Source organism: Budorcas taxicolor, chromosome 6 (assembly GCF_023091745.1).
Source record: "Budorcas taxicolor isolate Tak-1 chromosome 6, Takin1.1, whole genome shotgun sequence".
NCBI lineage: Eukaryota > Metazoa > Chordata > Mammalia > Artiodactyla > Bovidae > Budorcas > Budorcas taxicolor.
In genome coordinates this window covers 31,002,122-31,023,659 of record NC_068915.1, presented here as the reverse complement: position 1 = coordinate 31,023,659, position 21,538 = coordinate 31,002,122, and the positions used below count along the sequence as shown (strand labels likewise).

At 37.7% G+C, this 21,538-nt stretch overlaps 1 protein-coding gene across 1 annotated transcript in view; it reads left to right on the top strand.

Moving 5' to 3' along the window:
• Positions 1–21,538, top strand: part of SMARCAD1 (SWI/SNF-related, matrix-associated actin-dependent regulator of chromatin, subfamily a, containing DEAD/H box 1) — an 88,096-nt gene that overhangs the window by 30,579 nt on the left and 35,979 nt on the right. The window contains exons 3-5 of the mRNA XM_052642000.1: positions 6,211–6,382; positions 9,588–9,654; positions 16,657–16,760. Coding sequence (XP_052497960.1) covers positions 6,211–6,382; positions 9,588–9,654; positions 16,657–16,760 — 343 coding nt within the window. The remainder of the gene's footprint in view (positions 1–6,210; positions 6,383–9,587; positions 9,655–16,656; positions 16,761–21,538) is intronic.

Here is a 21,538-nt window from a genome sequence, read left to right as displayed (position 1 = left end):
TAGATATAATGGTCATGAGTTAAATTTACCCATTCCAGTCCATTTTAGTTTGCTGATTCCTAAAATGTCAGTATTCACTCTTGCAATCTCCTGTTTGACCACTTCCAATTTGCCGTGATTCATGAACCTAACATTCCAGGTTCCTATGCAGTATTGCTCTTTACAGCATGGGACCTTGCTTCCATCACCAGTTACATCCACAACTGGGTATTGTTTTTGCTTTGGCTCTGTTTCTTCATTCGTTCTGGAGTTATTTCTTCACTGATATCTAGCAGCATGTTGGGCACCTACTGACCTGGGAAGTTCATCTTTCAGTGTCCTACCTTTTTGAGAACCCCCTGTTCATGGGGTTCTCAAGGCAAGAATACTGAAGTGGTTTGCCATTCCCTTCTCCTGTGGACCACATTTTATTAGAACTTTCCACCATGACCTGTCCGTCTTGGGTGGCATGGCTCATAGTTTCATTGAGTTAGACAAGGATGTGGTCCATGTGATTAGATTGGGTAGTTTTCTGTGATTGTGGTTTTCAGTCTTTCTGCCTTCTTCTGGAGAAGGATAAGAGGCTTATGGAAGCTTCCTGATGGGGGAGACTGACTGAGGAGGAAAATGGGTCTTTTTCTGATGGGTGGGGCCATGTTCTGTAAATCTTTAATGCAATTTTCTGTTTATGGGTGGACCTATGGGATTTAAGGGACTAGATATGATAGACAGAGTGCCTGATGAACTACAGTCGGAGGTTCCTTACATCGTACAGGAGACTGGGTTCAAGACCATCCCCAAGAAAAACAAATGCAAAAAAGTAAAATGGCTGTCTGAGGAGGCCTGTAAAAGAAGAGCTATAAAGGAAGAGAAGCGAAAAGCAAAGAGGAAAGGAAAGATATACCCATTTGAATGCAGAGTTCCAAAGAATAGTAAGGAGAGATAAGAAAGCCTTCCTTGGTGATCAGTGCAAATAAATGAACAATAAAATGGGAAAGATTAGAGATCTCTTCAAGAAAATTAGAGATACCAAGGGAAAATTTCATGCAAAGATGGGCTCGATAAAGGACAGAAATGGTCTGGACCTAACAGAAGCAGAAGATATTAAGAAGAGGTGGCAATAATACACAAAAGACGTGTACAAAAAAAGATCTTCACAACCCAGATAATGACGGTGGTGTGATCACTCACCTAGAGCCAGACATCCTGGAATTTGAAGTCAAGTGGGCCTTAGGAAGCATCACTATGAACAAAACTAGTGGCAGTGATGGAATTCCAGTTGAGCTATTTCATATCCTAAAAGATGATGCTGTGAGAGTGCTGCACTCAATATGCTAGCAAATTTGGAAAACTCAGCAGTGGCCACAGGACTGGAAAAGGTCAGTTTTCATTCCAATCCCAAAGAAAGGCAATGCCAAAGAATGCTCAAACTACTGCACAGTTGTACGCATCTCACATGTTAGTAACGTAATACTCAAAATTCTCCAAGCCAGGCTTCAGAAATACATGAACTGTGAAATTCCAGATGTTCAAGTTGGTTTTAGAAAATACAGAGGAACCAGAGATCAAATTGCCAACATCTGCTGGATCATCAAAAACACAAGAGAGTTCCAAGAAACATCTATTTCTGCTTTAATGACTATGCCAAAGCCTTTGACTGTGTGAATAACAATACACTGGAAAATTCTGAAAGAGATGGGAATACCAGACCACCTAACCTGCCTCTTGAGAAATCTGTATGCAGATCAAGAAGCAACAGTTAAAACTGAATATGGAACAATGGATTGGTTCCAAATTGGGAAAAAAGTACGTCAAGGCTGTATATTGTCACCCTGCTTATTTAAATTATATTCAGAGTACATAATGAGAAACACTAGGCTGGATGAAACACAAGCTGGAATCAAGATTGCCTGGAGAAATATCAGTAACCTCAGGTATGCAGATGACACCACCCTTATGGCAGAAAGCAAAGAACTAAAGAGCCTTTTGATAAAAGTGAAAGAGGAGAGTAAAAACGTTTGCTTAAAGCTCAACATTCAGAAAACTAAGATCATGGCATCCAGTCCCAACACTTCATGGCAAATAGATGGGGAAACAGTGGCAGACTTTATTATAGGGGGCTCCAAAATTACTGCAGATGATGACTGCCGCCATGAAATTAAAAGACTTACTCCTTGGAAGAAAAGTTAAGACCAACCTAGACAGCATACTAAAAGGCTGAGACATTACTTTGGTAACAAAAGTCCATCTAGTCAAGGCTGTGGTTTTTCCAGTAGTCATATATGGATGTGAGAGTTGGAATATAAAGAATGCTGAGTGCCAAAGAATTGATGCTTTTGAATTATGATATTGAAGAAGACTCTCTGAGATTTTCTTGCAATGCAAGGAGATCCAACCAGTCTGTCCTAAAGGAAATCAGTCGTGAATATTCTTTGGAAGGACTGATGTTGAAGCTGAGACTTCAATACTTTGGCCACCTGATGCAAAGAGCTGACCTATTTGAAAAGAGCCTGACGCTGGGAAAGATTTAAGGAGGGAGAAGGGGACGACAGAGCATGAGATGGCTGGATGGTGTCACCAATCAGTGGACATATGTTTGCATAAACTCCGGGAGTTGTTGATGGACAGGGATGCCAGGCGTGCTGTGGTTCATGGGGTCGCAAAGAGCTGGATACGACTGAGAAACTGAACTGAACTGATAGAGATAGTAGAAACTCTGACAATTGGTGGAAGTCTTTCAGGAAACATCAATAGATAATAAGGAGCTGAAGGTAGAATCCTAGGTAATCAGTCAGTTCCGTCTCTCAGTCGGATCTTTGCGACCCCATGAAGTGCAGCACACCAGGCCTCCCTGTCCATCACCAACTGCTGGAGTCAACCCAAACCCAAGTCCATTGAGTTGGTGGTGCCATCCCACCATCTCATCCTCTGTTGTCCCCTTCTCAATGCCCTCAATCTTTCCCAGCATCAGGGTCTTTTCTAATGAGTTAGCTCTTCGCATCAGGTGGCCAAAGTGTTGGAATTTCAGCTTCAACATCAGTCCTTCCGATGATCACTCAGGACTGATCTCCTTTAGGATGGACTGGTTGGATCTCCTTGCAGTCCAAGGGACTCTCAAGAGTTTTCTCCAACACCACAGTTCAAAAGAAACAATTCTTCGGCACTCAACTTTCTTTATAGTCCAATTCTCACATCATACATGACTACTGGAAAAACCATAGCTTTGACTGGACACACCTTTGTTGACAGAGTAATGTCTCTACTTTTTAATATGCTGTCTAGGTTGGTCATAACTTCTTTTCCAAGGAGTAAGCGTCTTTTAATTTCATGGCTGCAGTCACCATCTGCAGTGAGTTTGGAGCCTGAAAAAATAAACTCAGATGCTGTTTCCACTGTTTCCCCATTTATTTGCCATGAAGTGATGAGACTAGACGTCATGATCTTAGTTTTCTGAATGTTGAGCTTTAAGCCAACTTTTTCACTCTCCTCATTCACTTTCATCAAGAGGCTCTTTAGTTCTTATTCACTTTCTGCCATAAGGGTGGTGTCATCTGCATATCTGAGGTTGTTGACATTTCTCCCTACTCTCTTGATTCCACCTTGGAATCCTAGATAATACTGGAATTCAAAAAGGTAAAAAAAGAAAGCCTTCTATACAGATTGAAGGTGAAGGTGAAGTCGCTCAGTCGTGTCCGACTCTTTGCGACCCCGTGGACTGTAACCTACTAGGCTTCTCCATCCATGGGATTCTCCAGGCAAGAATACTGGAGTGGATTGCCATTTCCTTCTCCAGGGGGTCTTCCCGACGGGATCGAACCCGGGTCTCCCACATTGGAGGCAGACGCTTTAACCTCTGAGCCACCAGGGAAGCCCAGATTTAGGACAGGCTAAGAGGTAAAGGGAAAATCAGAAGTAATGATACTGCAGAACCCATGGGTGAGGGTTGGGGGTGGGCTGCATTTTCAAAGAACAACAGTGTTTGAGACCACAGAAGAACAGATAACTAATGAAAGACTTGGAGGTTTTGTTGTTTTAAATCACATTTGACTTTGTAGAGGATATTATTCCCCTTAGAACAGTTACCCTGAGGCGATGGGGCAGAAGATATATAACAGTAAGTTGAGAACCATAAAAGATACGAAGAAATAAAAATGCAATCTTGAACACATAGACTTGGAGGGAAGCAGTTAAAGAGAGAGATTCAGGAGAGAAGACAGTAGACAGTTAATTCTTGTAGGCATTAGGCCTGGAATCCCTTAGTCCTGAGTGTGTGTGGAAATGGAAGGGAATAAATAACTTGATTTGAGACCAGATAAAAGAACACAAAGTGGTCATTCTTGTTCTTGTAGATTTTTTCTTTTTTTTTTAAAGCTTTAGTCATATTGGAAAATAATAGATAATGAACATATATATGCCACCTACATTTAACAGTTGTTACTATTTTCCTGTTGCATTATTTTTTTATTATTATTATTAGCTGAAGTATTTTACAGTGAATAATAGATAACCTAACACTCATCCCCTTAGTACTTGTTCTATATCCCACTTACATAAATACTATCAGTGAGCAGTTCTCTAAATCGTGTAATTCCCAGTTTATATTTAGGTTTCTTGTGTTTTGTAGCTAGTTTTTCAAACCAGAATCCAAATAAGAAACATTTGAGTATCATGACTCTTAAGTAAGTATCCTTTGATCTTAAAATAGGACACTCCCCTCCTGTCTTTTTAAAGCATTTTAACTTACTGAAGAAATCAAGTCTTCTAGACAAAATAGACTTTTCTGGTTGCTTCTTCATGATTGTATTGAATTTATTCCTCTATCTTTTCTATCTCCTATAAATTGGACGTTAAATCGAAGGCTTAATAAGATTCACTGTCAGCATGAAAACTTCCTACATCAAGAGATACATGTTTGTCCCACAGAATGGTCATGAATCTGATCACTAATTTAAGGGTGTGATGGTCAGAAGAGTAAGGACATTTAAAGTGGTTATGCAGTGTGAAAATTGTAAAAGGATTCCAACGTGAAAGCTTCATTTTCTCAGTGAACTCAGAGGCAAAAACCACACTTCCAGGTTAGGAAGTGTGAATGTAGTAAGTCAGGGTGAACATTTAGAGTTGAATGTGTGAGGAATGAGAAATCTGGGTGTAATGGAAAGGGAGATATGTGTAATTGTCTTCATTAAAGGAAGAGATTTATTTAACCCTATTGCTTTAGAGCAGTTTTTCAGAGTAAGATTCAAGAAGTCAACCCAGAAGTTTGTTAAAATATATCCTTCTGGTCCTTCACAGTCCAGTTTATATGTTTCAGGAGATTCTTAGGCATAACTGGAACCCCACCAGGTGCAGCTGAACTAAGTAAAGAGAAAGTTACTAAAATACAGGTCCTGGATATGTGTCTAAAAGAGCTGTCCAAAAAACAAAATTAGTTGCATAGCAAAGTCTGCATTCTCTGGCACTAGGAATATACTTGACTGTTTCTTTCTCTGATCTCTGTAACTTCTACCCATTTGTTATACTTCTGCTTTCTGATCTTCAGAATGCTTACTGTGGTAGAAAATCAAAATTTCAAAATGAATTATATTGTTTGGGAGAAACACGAATGAAATTTGGCTCACAGTGTCTTTTATTTAAGATAAACATATGAACTGAAATGTAATGAGATTAAAGTTAGTCGCTGTTGGATGAAGCCTTGTGTAAAACAAATGCTCCCTGTCTGCTAAAGAAACATTTTGTTCTTGGTAGACAGTCTAATATTGAATGGACCAGTTTGATTTTAACACTCTGATTCTGATCACCTAGGTAGACTGTGAAAATCCTTTGATATTTTTATTAGTGTATGCATGATAATTTCTCAGGAACAACATGACAACACCCATCTTTTATTCAGGGCACAGGTGAAAAAGTAGGAAAGAGAAAGCAGGTATGCAATGGATGAGTATATTAACGAAATGGTTCAAGTTTTTGCTGTTCTTTTCTATCCTAGCCCAGAGAATTTGAAATATGTTCAAAGTATGCTGACTTTCAGAATGTAGATTTATATGCACAGTGTACTGAAATAGAAAAAACTAAAACAACTTGTTTTAATCTTTGACAGATAGAGATTACATTTATTATTGAAAAGAACTGCAAATGTATTGTATTATATATGTACAGTTATGTACAACTATAATGAGATAACATTAGTGATACATTAAAATGCTGTTTTCTCCCCTCTGAAAATACTTTTAGTTCTGAGCCATCTGAAGATGAAGAGTCCCAAGGCCTTCCTACCATGGCCACTAGAAACAACAATGATATTTCAGAACTGGAAGACCTTTCGGAATTGGAGGACCTTAAAGATGCTAAACTTCAGACCCTGAAGGAGCTTTTTCCACAAAGAAGTGACAGTGATTTACTCAAGGTTATACCCCTTTCTAGTAATTGGTTATTACAGCTGTAATGATGCTTAAAATGTCTCCTGTATCCAGTGCTGTATTCAGCAGATAGTCATTTTTCTAAAAATATCTTATATTTGAAGAAAATTAATTTAATAATAAAGGCAGATGCCAGAGATTTACTTGTTGAATCTTACAGTAGGTGAGGTTTATTCACCTATAAGTAATATAATAACTTGAGCGTATCTGTATCTTCTCTGTATCTCATGTGGGTTGTGAAGTTTTTTGAGTTTGAATGGTTCTGAAATGGGGATAACCCTCTTCTCACTAGAAACATAGAAATGTCCAGAGGCTTTTTTTCTTAGTTTGCCCATAATGACAAGGAGTTGCTTTTCGCATTTAGTGCCATGTGGCCAGGGATGCTAAACATACTACAATACCGAGAACACTCTCGTGTAACAGAAGAGGAGTCCTGCCAGTGGCACCCTTGCTGAGAAATATTGACTGAACGATAGAAACAAAACAAGTGGCTGTAGTTTTATTGCTACAGTTATCTAGCTCTCTTTTTATAAGAGGAAATAAAAACTTACCGTTCAATTAAGTTGTAGGTAGAGAATAAACCTCTGAAGATTAGTAAATAGTTTATCCCTAGCTCTTCCACTTAGTATTTGAATGAGCCTCGGGGAATCATTTAATTACAGGTTCATAGGTTTTTCACCTTTGTTTTTTATCATCACCATCCCTAGCATCACTCTCCCCAGCTAAGGCATGGACGGCACCATATCTCTGTGGTCTAGGCAGGTAACTTTGAAGTGGTGGATATTGGCACATACCCTTTTTAAGAGAGGTAGCTGCTGCTTCTTTGATAAGATATGACCATGTGAAATCAGTGACAGCCTATTTTTATCAGATAATTCAGATTTTCAAATAAAAGGCTGAATTTTTATTTGGTGTTGATCATCAGCTTAAGAGCTTTATTGAGATACAGTTTAAATCTGTAAAGATCACCTGATTTGGGGGATTTTAGCATATTTACAGAGTTGTACAATCATCTGCTAAGTCACTTCAGTCGTGTCCGACTCTGTGCGACCCCATAGATGGCAGCCCACCAGGCTCCCCCGTCCCTGGGATTCTCCAGGCAAGAGTACTGGAGTGGGTTGCCATTTCCTTCTCCAATGCATGAAAGTGAAGTCCCTCAGTCGTGTCTGACTCTTTGCAACCCCATGGACTGCAGCCTACCAGGCTCGTCTGTCCATGGGATTTTCCAGGCAAGAGTACTGGAGTGGGGTGCCATTGCCTTCTTCATGTACAACCATCACCATAATCTAATTTTAAAACATTTTAATCATTCCAGAAAGAAACCTTGTACCTATTACCAGTCACTCCCCATCTCCGTTCCCTAGCCAACCACTAATCTCTGTCTCTATAGATTGGCCTATTCTGGACATTTCATGTCAGTGGGAACATACCCCATATGTGTTTTTTTCTCTTATTTGATTGTACAGCATTTAGGACCTTTGTTTCCCCAAGGAGAGATTGAACCAGTGCCCCCTGCAATGGAAGCACAGTCTTAACCCCTGGACCACCAGGAAAATCCCAGTGTGATCTTTTATAACTGACTTCCTGCACTTAGTATACAGCTTTAAAGCTCATTCATGTTGTATCATATTTCATTCCTTTTTATAGTAACTAATTTAAAGAAAGACAAAACCAAAAATACCATTCAAGTCGAATGAAACATGTCTGAAACAGAAGTGATCTAGGCCTGCTAGTTTGAACTCTTTTAGGTTTATATTATTTCCTTTGTTCTCTGATATATTTAATATGAATCTTTCTTTTTTCCCAAATCATTCTGATAACCTTCCTATTGTTAGCTAAATGAAACTTGAATGGTATCGAGTCTACTTTTCCCCTGCAAGTAGTGTTACTTGCTTCCTGATGGTTTTTTTCCCCATAGGAAAAGAAGGAAAGAATGTAGCCACTAGTAGCAACACTGAAAGTATTGGAAAGAACTTTCAACTGAATAAACATGGTGGAGTATTAAAATAGTCAACATAAATCGCAGTTTAAAAATACTTTAGCTTGAGTGCCAATTTTTCATGTAGTTCAAGGGGGTTTATTCCCTATAGAAGCATTTATCTCTAATTTTATAATTACAGTGGTAAAGTTGAATTGCTACATGAACTTTGTGTGTCTGTTTCACTAGTATTTGAAATTTGGGGAATTTAGCATAACACTTGCTCCAAAGCAAAGCACTCCCTGGAAGTAGTCTGGATTTCAAGTGATCTCCCATTATTTTAAAAGATTTAAAGATAACATTTATAAATTACTCTTCAGAGGCTTTTAGACCCATATAAAATAATTCAAGGAGCTATGAAATATAAACTTAGTCCTACACTTGATAAGAATATGCTTTGTCTATTTTGAAAATGAGGAAAGGCTTACAAGATACCAGAGGCTCCAAGAGGAAGAAAACTAGTATAGAAAAGAGCATTATTTTTTTGTTTTGAGGCTTTTAATTTAATACAAAAATAGCTTATTTAAAAAATTAAGATCTTTTCAAAACAAATAACCCATTGGAAATACAGGAAACTATGGCAAGAGAAAAGTATGGGAGTTCTGAAATCTGCAAGTATGAATTATGTAAGCCATATATTAATATGTTCTTGAGTAAATTCAAGCAATTTAATTTTTAGCAATTTAGACATAGAGCATATTTCAAGAGTCCTTTATCCCACTCGAGAAGTACTAGATTTAAAAAATAATTCCAGAGTTTATTTTAAATGCCTATCAGAGCCTGTCTTTCCTTCCCCTCTCCCTCTCTTCCTTTCCCTCCCTTTCTCTCTCTCTCTCTCTCTCACACACACACCCCCACCCACCCAGTACCTGGACTCACTCATAGATAGGAAGTTTTTGAGACTTGAGGGCCCAGTCTTACAATTAAAATAACAAAAACCTTGAGTATAGTGTTCTATTTTTTCTTTTATAATGGTGATAAGTAAATCTATTAAATACATTTTAAGATAGACAAATTTAGACTTTTTAGACAAACCAGATATTCTGAAAATTTATCATCTGACTTACTGAACTTAAGCTATTATGTAGCTATTTCTCCACTTGTTGTCTATTTAATATATTGGTTTATATATTTAATATATTTAAATATTTGGTAAGTTTGTAAAATAATTCTTAAAGTATTATTTTTAAAACAATCTTTTCTCATTTTGTTAGTTGATTGACTCAACAAGCACTATGGATGGAGCAATTGCTGCTGCCTTGCTGATGTTCGGTGATGCAGGTATGCCTGACTTAGTTTCAAGCCATGCTGAAGATAATATCTTCTCATTTTTATTGCTCATCAGTTTACCAAGCTTCTTCATGAGTTCTTACAGGAACCTTAGGAAGTATTAATAGCTTCAGGGGTTTTAGATGAAAACAGTGAAGATTAAGAAGGTTTAAAAAAATAAGAAAGTTAAGGTTAACTGACTAACTTACCTGAGGTCTTACTTACCTGGAAACTGAACTTTCTAGGTTCCATTTTCTTTACCCCCTCCCAAAAAAGGGGAGGGGACAGTTTCATTGGTAATTTTGCTCGTCCTCTACAGATCAAATATCTTAACAGTGAAGTTTTGGGAGATATATGTTCTTTAATAAGTGTCCTTTCTAATTCATTGTAGTTTTACTTCTCTAAATGAGAGTCAGGAACTTAAGGAAATCCTAGCTTGTAATCAGCATTCCTTCGTGTACTATGCTATAGTCCAGTTTTAGAATACCAAATAAATACTTTTATATAAGCACCTCCAATTTTTTTCAGTAAATGTTGCCTAGAATTTTTTTTGTATGTACCAAGCAAGTAAAACTAACCTATAATCCCACTACTAAATAAACTACTTAAGAAATGAAAGCAAGCCTAAATATTATATATAATCATTTGAGTACAAAATATAGTATTGGTTTGCATTTATAAGAAAAGTCATTTGATCATTTATCTTGGATAACTTGCCATTACAATCAAAATTTATCTAATTACAAAATACCTCCATAATATTCCTCTGTGACACCAATAGGATTAATTTATTTTTTCTTTACACATAAACATCACCAGATGGTCAATACCAAAGTCAGATTGATTATATTCTTTTCAGCCAAAGGTGGAGAAACTCTACACAGTCAGCAAAAACAAGACCGGGAGCTGACTGTGGCTCAGATCATGAACTTCCTAATGCCAAATTCAGACTTAAATAAACTAGGGAAAACCACTGGCCCATTCAGGTATGATCTAAATCAAATCCCTTACAATTATACAGTGGAAGTGACAAATAGATTCAAGGGATTAGATCTGATAGAGTGCCTAAAGAACTATGGATTGGAGGTTCGTGACATTGTACAGGAGGCAGTGATCAAAACCATCCCCAAGAAAAAGAAGTGCAAAAGGCAAAATAGTTGTCTGAGGAGGACTTACAAATAGCTGAGAAAAGAAGAGAAGCAAAGGAGGAGAGGAAAGCTAAACCCATCTGAACGTGGAGTTCCAAAGAATAGCAGGGAGAGATAAGAAAGCTTTCCTAACTGATCAGTGCAAAGAAATAGAGAAAAAGAATAGAATGGAAAAAACTAGAGATCTCTTCAAGAAAATAGAGATTACCAAGGGGGCATGTTATGCAGAGATGGGCACAATAAAGGATAGAAACGATATGGACCTAACAGAAGTAGAAGATATTAAGAAAAGGTGGCAAGAATGCACAGAAGAACTGTACAAAAAAGATGTTCACTACCCAGATAATCAAGATGGTGTGATCACTCACCTAGAGCCAGATATCCTGGAGTCCAAAGTCAAGTGAGCTTTAGGTAGCTAGTGGAAGTGATGGAATTCCAGCTGAGCTATTTCAAATCCTAAAAGATGATGTTGTGAAAGTGCCACACTCAATATGGTAGCAAAATTGGAGAACTTATCAGTGGCCACAGAACTGGAAAAAGCCAGTTTTCATTCCAATACCAAAGAATGGCAATGCCAAAGATTGTTCAAACTGCTTCACAGTTGCATTCACCTCACATGATAGCAAGGTAATGCTCAAAATTCTCCAAGCGAGGCTTCAACAGTACATGAGCCAAGAACTTCCAGATGCTCAAGCTGGATTTAGAAAAGGCAGAGGATTCAGAGACCAAATTGCCAACATCTGTTGGATCATAGAGAAAGGAAAAGAATTCCAGTAAATATATACTTCTGTTTTATTGACTACGCTAAAGCCTTTGACTGTGTAGATCACAACAAACTGGAAAATTCTCAAAGAGATGGGAATCCCAAACCCCCTTACCTGCCTCCTGAGAAGTCTGTGTGCAAGTCAAGAAGCAACAGTTAAAACCGGATATGGAACAACAGACTGGTTCTGCATTAGGGAAGGAGTATGTCAGGGCTGTATATTGTCATCCTGCCTATTTAGCTTATATGCAGAGTGTATCATGCAAAATGCTGGGCTGGATGAAGCACAAGCTGAAATCAAGATTGTGGGAAATATCAATAACCTCAGATATGCAGATGACACCACCCTTATGGCAGAAGGCAAAGAGGAACTAAGGAGCCTCCTGATGAAAGTGAAAGAGTAGAGCGAAAATGCTGGCTTAAAACTCAGCATTCAGAAAACTAAAATCATGGCATTCCGTCCCATCACTTCTTGGCAAATAGATGGGGAAACAGTGGAAACAGTAAGACTTCTATTTTCCTGGGCTCCAAAATCACTGCAGATGGTGACTGCAGCCATGAAATTAAAAGACGCTTGCTCCTTGGAAGAAAAGCTATGACCAACCTAGATAGCATATTAAAAAGCAGAGATGTTACTTTTGTCAACAAAGATCCATCTGATTAAAGCTATGATTTTTCCATTAGTCATGTAAAGATGTGAGAGTTAGATCATAAAGCTGAGCACCAAAGAATTGATGCTTTTGAACCGTGGTGTTGGAGAAGACTCTTGAGAGTCCATTGGACTGCAAGGAGATCCAACCAGTCCATCCTAAAGGAAACCAGTCCTGAATATTCATTGCTAAGAATGATGCTGAAGCTCCAATACTTTGGCCACCTGATGCAAAGAACTGACTCATTAGAAAGACCCTGATGCTGGGAAAGATTGAAGGCAGAAGGAGAAGGGAACGACAGAGGATGAGATGGTTGAGTGGCATCACTGACTTGATGTACATGAGTTTGAGCAAGCTCTGTGAGTTGGTGATGGACAGGGAGGCCTGGTGTACTGCAGTCCATGTGATTGCAAAGAGTCAGACATGACTGAGTGACTGATCTGACTATTAATTAGCATTGATGTTTATATTATTTCATTACTACAATACAAAAGAAAGTAGCTTTACAATTAAACCTTTATGGTTTTATTTCTGTAGCCTAAACTTCAAACCAGGATGCTGAGTCAAAGGGTATGCACGTTTTGAAATGTAATATGTAATTCAGTGTTAATTTTAAAGGTTATGCCAATTTATGATTTCATTAGCAGTGTGAATATGTACCCATATTCCTAAGTGGATTTTTTAAAAATTATATACAAAAATAGAAAATACCATTATGTGTTTTCATGGGTCTGTTATCTTTCTTCTGCAATTATCTACCTCAGCTTAACCCCCTGCTTGGATTCCATAGATGATATTACTTTATCGACATGAAATTTTTTTTTCTTTTATTGAAGGATGATTGCTTTACAGAATTTTGTTGTTTTCTGCCAAACCACAACATGAATCTGCCATAGGTATACGTATATCCCCTCCCTTTTGAACTTCCTTCCCATCCCACCCCATTGGTACAGAGCCCCTGTTTGAGTTTCTTAGCCATACAGCAAATTCTCGTTGGCTATCTGTTTTACATATGGTAATGTAAGTTTCCATGTTACTCTTTCCATACATCTCACCCTCTTCTTCCCTTTCCCCATGTCCATAAGTCTGTTCTCTGACTGTTTCTCCATTCCTGCCCTGTAAGTAAATTCTTCAGTACCATTTTTCTAGATTGCATATATATATGTGTTAGAATATGATACTTACCTTTCTCTTTCTGCCTTACTTCATTCTGTATAATCGGTTCTAGGTTCATCCACCTCATTAGAAATAACTCAAAGGCATTCCTTTTATGGCAGAGTAGTACTCTGTTTTCCACATGAAATATTTTAAATCTCTCTTTTTCACCAGTTTGAGCAAGGGAAGGATATTGTGTGGTGTGTGGCTGCTACCCACAGTGAATATTAAGATTCTTCCTTTTCTTTTGCTTACTGGCTGTGTAACCTTGGGCAGTGTTGCCTACGTTTTCTCTTTCTGTAGTAAAATAGTATAATAATAGTGGGAAATTCTTAGGTTGTTCTGAAACAATGATAGTTATTGCAGATTTCTTATTATAGTGAGCGGTGGATAGTAAGTACATAGTCCATATTAACATTTCTGTGCTTAAGGGCCGTCTGATACTAAAAATGGTACAAGAGAGTGTTGTGCCGTCATTACTGTATCCTACTGTAAAAATTCTGAAAAATTGTAGGCCCTGTTAACATGTTGAGTTGCTAAATGGGTTGGGGAAATTTTATATATTCTTTCTTGTCCTCATAATATCTCATATTTCAGAATCTTTCCAATGAAAACTTTGTTAAATAACTATTCCACAGCAATGCGTCTTTTTTGTCTTGAGCAATTTGTATTATTCAGCTTTATTTATTACACAAATACTTAGTATGTATCTACTGCTGGATGCCAGATGCTATTTTAGGCACGGAGGGTACGTGCTGGAACAAAATGGACACAACCTCTGCCCGCATGCAGTTTACAGTACTTACTAAAGTTGAACTTCAGCAGAGTTTTTTACTTGTCATTGTTGTACTAAACTTTGATTTTATTTCCTTTTTTGGACGATATTGTCAAATGGCAAATTATAAGGAAAGGAGAAATTAAGGTTTTCTTAAGGTTTTTTTAAGTAAACTTCCGTGCTTCTTCTTAGAATGGATAGTATAGTCATATCAATCATCTTCAGTATAGTACACTTGAGGTAATGTATAGAGTGACAGCTTTGTCTCACTAACAGAGGGTCTTTTTAAATGCCTTGGACAGTTCTCAAAGAGTCTCCAAATTCTGATGTTGGACATTGGTTTTACCACAAATTACAGTCTTTTATATGCAGTATCATCCTGCATATTAAACAATAAAGGTATGTTTTTTACATTGCCTTCCGAATGTTTTCATTTATGAATACTAAGTTATAAAGACAAAAATAGGTATCCAAAGTTTTTACCCTACTTTAAATGGTAAAAATATGAGTTTACTGATGTCGTCCGGAATCTAGCTGGTTCTTCCACCTCTGTATGTGTGTGCTTAGTCGCTCAGTCGTGTCCAACTCTTTGCAACCCCGTGGACTGGGGCTCCCCGGGCTCCTCTGTCCATGGGATTTCCCCAGGCAAGAATACTGGAATAGGTTGCCATTCCCTTCTCCAGTGTATTTTCCCAACCCCAGATTCTTTACCATCTGAGCTACTAGGGAATCCCTAGTTCTCTATATATGTGTCAGTATAAGAGTAGGTAAAAACATTTTTATGTGACTGTGATTCTGGTTTTTGTGTGTTTTTTGTTGTTGTTTTGTAACCATATTTATTTCTAAAAGTCTACTCAGTTCTTTATAACGGTGTATTCTGACTTGTCTAATAGCTTATTGACAGGCACTTAAATGCTTAGGTAAAATTTTTATGTATGCCTAAGGAATCATTCTCCCTCAGTTTTTTTTAAGTAAATTCCTGGAAAAAGAATTGTTGAACTGAAAGACACACACATCTAAAATTGTGAGGTGTATTATTTAGATTGCCTTCCAGATAGGCTATAACAATTTATAATGTTTTAACGTGACTGCCCACAGTATGCCATGACTTCCTTTTACTACTCCTTTTAATCTTAGGATGGACAAAAGGGTACTGTGTTTTCTCTGTCTTTAGATATTAATGATGTTGATCATCTTTTCTCTTTCTTTTTCCCTTAGTGTTCTTTGTTCATATTTTCTTTTTTGCAGTTTCATGTTTTACTTTTTATGTTTTAAATATGCTTTTCTTTATTTTAAGAAAGGATTAAACATATCTAGGTGACGTGGTGTAATCACCTAGTTTGAAAGTCTTTTCAGACTTTGAGTAATAGAATATTACTAATGGTAGTTATTAGTAATATGCCTAATTACTGGACATGACTGAGCTACCAGACTGAATTGAATGGTAGTCACTTAACCCCAGCAAATATGTGGGTGATGATAGAGTGGATGCCAGCAATTAGTTGGTGTATGCAGAATGCACATTTACTTTATGAAATAAAGGGGGAAAAATTTAAGCATGCATACTTAAAGCATGTAATTATTATACATTGAAATGTTGATTGCATTCAATTTGGTTATAGCCGTATTATGACATTTTCATGCTTACAGCTTAAAAGCTGTTGTGTCTGTACATATTTTGAATATTCCTACAACTTTTATTTTTAACTGCATAGGTAGGGTACTGATACAGTTAATACTGAAAACTTAAACCTTTGTAAGCTTTCAGCAAATACTTTCTTACAAGCACTGCAGTATGTCTCTGGAATTTGCTCTCTGAAAGTGAAGGTGCTGAAGAAGTATATGAATGTATACAAAGTAAAACATAAGTAACATAGCTTTTCCAAATCATGTAGATCGAGTTTTTCTATGTGACAGAATGTGCACATTTCCTGTTACTGTCGTACAGCACTCTCTCGTGCTGTGCTCTCTTGTTTTTAGGTTAGAAGCATTCATCTCTTGATTTCTCTGTTTCTCTGTTCCTCCTAATTGGTAAAATGAGTATATATTTACTTGGTAGATTTGTTGTGGAAAGTAAATGAAACAGCAGTTTATAAAAGCCCACTGCACAGCCTGGTACATAGTAGGTACTTAATTATTGACAGTTATTTGATGCTATTCAGATAAGCTGATGGGCTCAATTTTTTTCACTACTGAACATTCAGTCATTGAGGAGAACCTCTTCTTTCTACTATAGAATTACTTGTCAATTCAAAGATATACATTATTAGCATTAAATAATGTGATAGTTTATAAATATGTATAGTCACAGTGATTTCTACTTTTGAAAGTCTGAAAAGGATCTCTCTTTATTTTTCCTTCAGTGCTGTTAACATGTATTGAATGTAGTCATATGTAGAAGAAATAATATTGTCCTGATATCAAGAGAACTGTCTGTTAAGTGTAGTTTGCCCTTTTTTTTTTTTACAGTAATGATTCTTACACTGTATCAGTGTGAACTTTGCATGTCCTTGTCTGTTTTAGAAGGTGGTGGACCCAGGAAAAGAAAATTATCTTCTTCTTCAGAGCCATTTGAGGAAGATGAATTTAATGATGATCAATCTATGAAAAAGAAGAGATTGGATCATGTGAGTTACATTTGAATTGCAGCGTCAAAATTAGCTACTTAAGCACAGACTGTGTTGAATCGGAATTTACAAAAATACACCTCAATGAATCAGTCTTCTCTCACACAGCAGTATTAACTGCTTATCTCTGAATTATAAAACTGATTTAAAAAATATTCCAGTGGTGTAGTAAAGTGACTTTTGGGGAAAATATACTTTAAATTTTATCTTGTAAACTGTATATGTATATACATATAGTTGTACAACGTTTACATCAAACAGCTGTTACTACCACCAGCACCATTTCAAACTCCTCAGTGACAACTACTTATAATTCCTATAGATGACGCCTTTGATATTTAACTGCTTATCTAAAAATAATATTAGTTATGCTTTGACTGGGTTATTGTGGTTTTCTGTTAACTTTGAAATAGATCTACTAAGAGCCATCCCAGTGAGTCTAGACATAGTCTTCCGTGTCTGCATTCATGACAGCACAGTTTCTTTTGGTGATCAAAGTCAGTCACCCCAGTTAGCACAGTAACCCCTTTCTTTGCCTGATTTAGTCTCCACCCTAGTTTAATGGGACAGCTGTCGTATCCCTCCGTAGAAGTATTCTTCCCTTGGTAGGAAGTAAAAATTCTGAGTTTTAGGTTTGAATAACCACTAGTATAAGAGAGTAGGCCCACATTTTAGTTCATAAACCTGTGTATAATGGCCATGGAAGAAATAGCATAATATTTACTGATGGCTGATTCAAAGCATTCACTTTGCTTTTACGTCTGTTGAATAGCATGTTAGCTTTGTGGGGTGTTATCAACAAATGCACATTCTAAATTTTCATTAAGTGATACCACTGCTCTGTAAGCCAGCTGCATCTAGGCATTGAGACACATGGTAAGATCAGTGAATTCCATTGGGCATGAATCCCTTGATGTACTTTTCTTGCAGTGAAATTGGCTCCCCTGGTCAGAAACATTGATTGCTGTGTCACAGCAATCGATTAAAGCTTTTTATATATCTGTATGTGATGCCTTTGGGTTCCTAGGGGCACTGTAACAAAGGACCACAAACTGAGTGGCTTAAACAACAGAAATATATTATCTCACAGTTCTGGAAATTAGAAGTCCAAGATCAAGATATCAGAAGGGTTGCTTCCTTCTAAAGGCTGTTACATCCCTCTGTGACTAGCTTCTGGTGGTTTGCTGGCAGTCTTTGGTGTTCCTTGACCTATAGACCTCTGCCTTATCTTTACAGTGTATGCTCCCCGTGTGCTTGTCTGTCTCCACATTTCCTCTTCTTCATTGGATTAGGGTCCACCCTAATGACCTCATTTTAGCTTGATTACCTCAGTAATAATTACTTAGAGCCAGTCTTCAGTTGAGGTCGTATTCTGAAGAACTGGGGATAATTCAGCAGAAGACTTTGGAGGGACATAGTTCAATCCATAACTGCTGTTGCCAAATCCAGGTGGGTAGGAAAGGCTAATCCATACTCAAAGTAAATTTCTTATTAGTGTTCCTTTCATGATGAAAGGGATTAAATGTCATCAACTTGCCACCAGACAGTTGACTGAATCTCTCAAGGAATGGGTCTCACTGTCATGGGAATTCATTGATGGCCTCTGCTCTTGGCAGGTCAAATACTCAGCAGTAGCCATAGCCGGGTAAATCTTGTTTTAAGAAAGTCCTGTTGATGTGCCTGCGCAGACTCAGTCCGTGTTGCCATGGTTGCTTGTGTATAGGCACATTGAGCATGCATCCAAGTGGCTGGGATCTTATTTTGGTTCCCAGGATGAAGCATCTTGTCCCCATGATTATTAAAAGCTCCTTCCTATGCATTAGACATCCTTTGCTGAGCATTCATATGGGATGCTCTTATCCTTATATTTTGTTCTCAGAAAAACTTCTATAGTGCACCTCCTCCCCAGACTTCTGGTCACTGATCTTCCACTCTCGTTCTTCTGCTGAGCTACTGTCCATGATATATCCATTTATCTGTACTCTGGCCATCTCTTTCTATATAAAATGGACACTAAGTTTTACTACCCAAAGTTGTGTACAGCACTGCTGTTGTAAGTAGAATTTTGTTACATTGTTCACTTTCAGCTGGTTCTAACTAAGAGTTATGTAAACTCTTTGTAAAATAATTTCAAGATTTTTCTCCCACTTTATCTGAACATCAAGAATTTCCCATAGAGCAATAGATGTTGTTGATGGAGGGGCAACAGTAAAGCAGAATTAGACACCTGTACATGCAGCTTATTTGTGCTTCCTGAACCTGCTTAAGTACAGTCTCAAATACACCATCACCTTTTCTGCTTGAGGATGGGATGCTGCTGCTCATGCTCAGATACAGTCTTGGTAGATCACACAAGAGGTCACATAACAGCTCCCATCTCATGATCACTTGATACTCCATGTCAGCCATTTGGTCTTGTCAAGACCCCCCCCCCTTTCAAGCCAAGAATTGTTTCACAAAGATCAGTTTACAAGTTTGTGTTTTTCTCTTCTTTCACATTTGTGAAGTATTCTATTTGAAGAAAGCACTCATTCAACATCTCAAACATACTTAAACATTGTGGTTCTGAAATACCAAGCAGGGACTTCCCTGGTTGTCCAGTGGTTAAGACTGCACACTCCCCAAGTCAGGGGACACAGGTGCATTCCCTAATCAGGAAACTAAGATCCCACATGCTGTGGGATGTGGCCCCAAAAAGAGAAATAAATACCAGGCAATGTATAAGAAAAGCGAAGGTATTGAGGAGAGGCTTGAAACAAATGTTTGGAAAGAAATGAGAACATGTGGTAGATACAGGCATAAAGGAATCCACATTGTGGACCATCAGAGTGCCACAAATAATGAAAGTTATGTGGCTGGGCCACCTTAAAATGCTATGAAGTCAGTAAAAAGAAGCATGAAGAAATGAAAGGGAAAATGATTCAACATCTGGATTAAAAACCAAAGGATGAAAAAATCTAAAACAGCCATTTTCATGTGTACCTTTATATGTGCATATAAAGATCTTAAATAGGAAATCACCATATGCTCCCTTCTCTTAGTGTCAGTAGTGGTTGCTGTAGTATTTTTAAATGATGTTACAAATTCTGAGACCATCAGCTGTCACACCAAGTGATGAATGCAGATGAGGAAACTACAAAATAATTTTATAACAGTGGTGCAGCAGTAAACTGGCAAGGCAGCTGTATATTGAATTAAATTCTTAATTTTGATGAAACGGGTATCTGTTAATGAACACATGCATCAAAAGACTCAAATGTGAAAGATAGAAAATGTACTCTAGAATTTAAAGCTTTGAAAGTACCAGTATTGTAATGTTCAGCACCAACTCCAGGTAGAGATTTGGAGCTGAAGACAGTGGCAGTTTTGTTATTGGTGTTTAGCTGCCAGTTGTGTCAACTCTTTTGCAACCCTGTGGACTGGAGCCCACCAGGCTCTTCTGTCCATAGGATTTCCCAGGCAAGAATAGTAGACTGGGTTGCCAGGTCCTCCAGGGAATCGTCCCAACCGAGGGATCTAACCCAAGTCTCTTGCGTTGGCAGGCAAATTCTTTACCACTGAGCCACCAGGGAAGCCCAGGGTAGTTTATCACTTAACAAACAGAACCTCTGAAGAGAACTGTTCAAGTTAGTCTTGGAGTTCACTATGCTGCTGCTAAGTCATTTCAGTCGTGTCTGACTCTGTGTGACCCCATAGATGGCAGCCCACCAGGCTCCCCCATCTCTGGGATTCTCCAGCCAAGAACACTGGAGTGGATTGCCATTTCCTTCTCCAGTGCATGGAAGTGAAAAGTGAAAATGAAGTTGCTCAGTTGTATCCAACTCTTAAAGACCCATGGACTAGTTGTAGCAAAAATGGATGGACTGGCCAAATCTGCATTGATATATTTACTTAATTCTTCTCTGCTATAGAGAATTATTGCAAAAATAGGACCCAAATGAAAACACTTAGCTTTTAAAATTTTTATAATTCATCAAGCCTGTCCCTCTACAGAAGCTGAACTCAACCCCAGTTTTTTTTTCGTTTGCCTCCAAACACCATTCTCTGATACAGTCTTTTAGTAAAAATGTGTTAGCAGCATTTATGACTTACTATTTAAAGTGAGCATTTAAGGTACTAATTACTGTAATTGAAGGTGAGGATGCAAATATGGTTTTAGAAGTTTGAGAAGCTTAACTTTGGAGTAGTCAGTGCCACCATTTTTAGAAGCCTAGACTGATGACAGAAGAGTGTTTGCATTATGTATTGTGGAAAATTTTTCTTCACAGTGACTTGTGATTTTGAAGAGCTTGAACCCTCAGAGAAATGTTTTAAATTCACAAGTGTTAGTTTAGGAAAACAGATTGGATTTGAGGAGATAGAAAATGAGGATATTGAGGAGCTAGGGTCCCAACCTTTTTATCTCACCAAAAACCTGCTGATGCCATGTGGATGTAGATGATGTTGAGGACAGTGACAGTGAAATTCAACAAGCTGTATCGTGACAGATTAGCAGTGTTAACTGGCATTTTAAACGTCACTGAAAACAATTGTACTGATGTGAAGATACAAATTTGGTTTTAATGCTGAACATAGTAGGAGAGTTGTACATGGAATGCAGTTGAATCTTCAACCTTCCAGGCACTTTTAATATGAGAACAGGAGGCTAGTAAAGTAGCTGACATTTATTGATTTTATTTATTTGCTTATTTTTAACATAATGTTTATATTTTCAGCCATACACTAGAGATGACACAAGGACAGTGACGCATATCTTTCCATTGCTGCCCATTTTCATA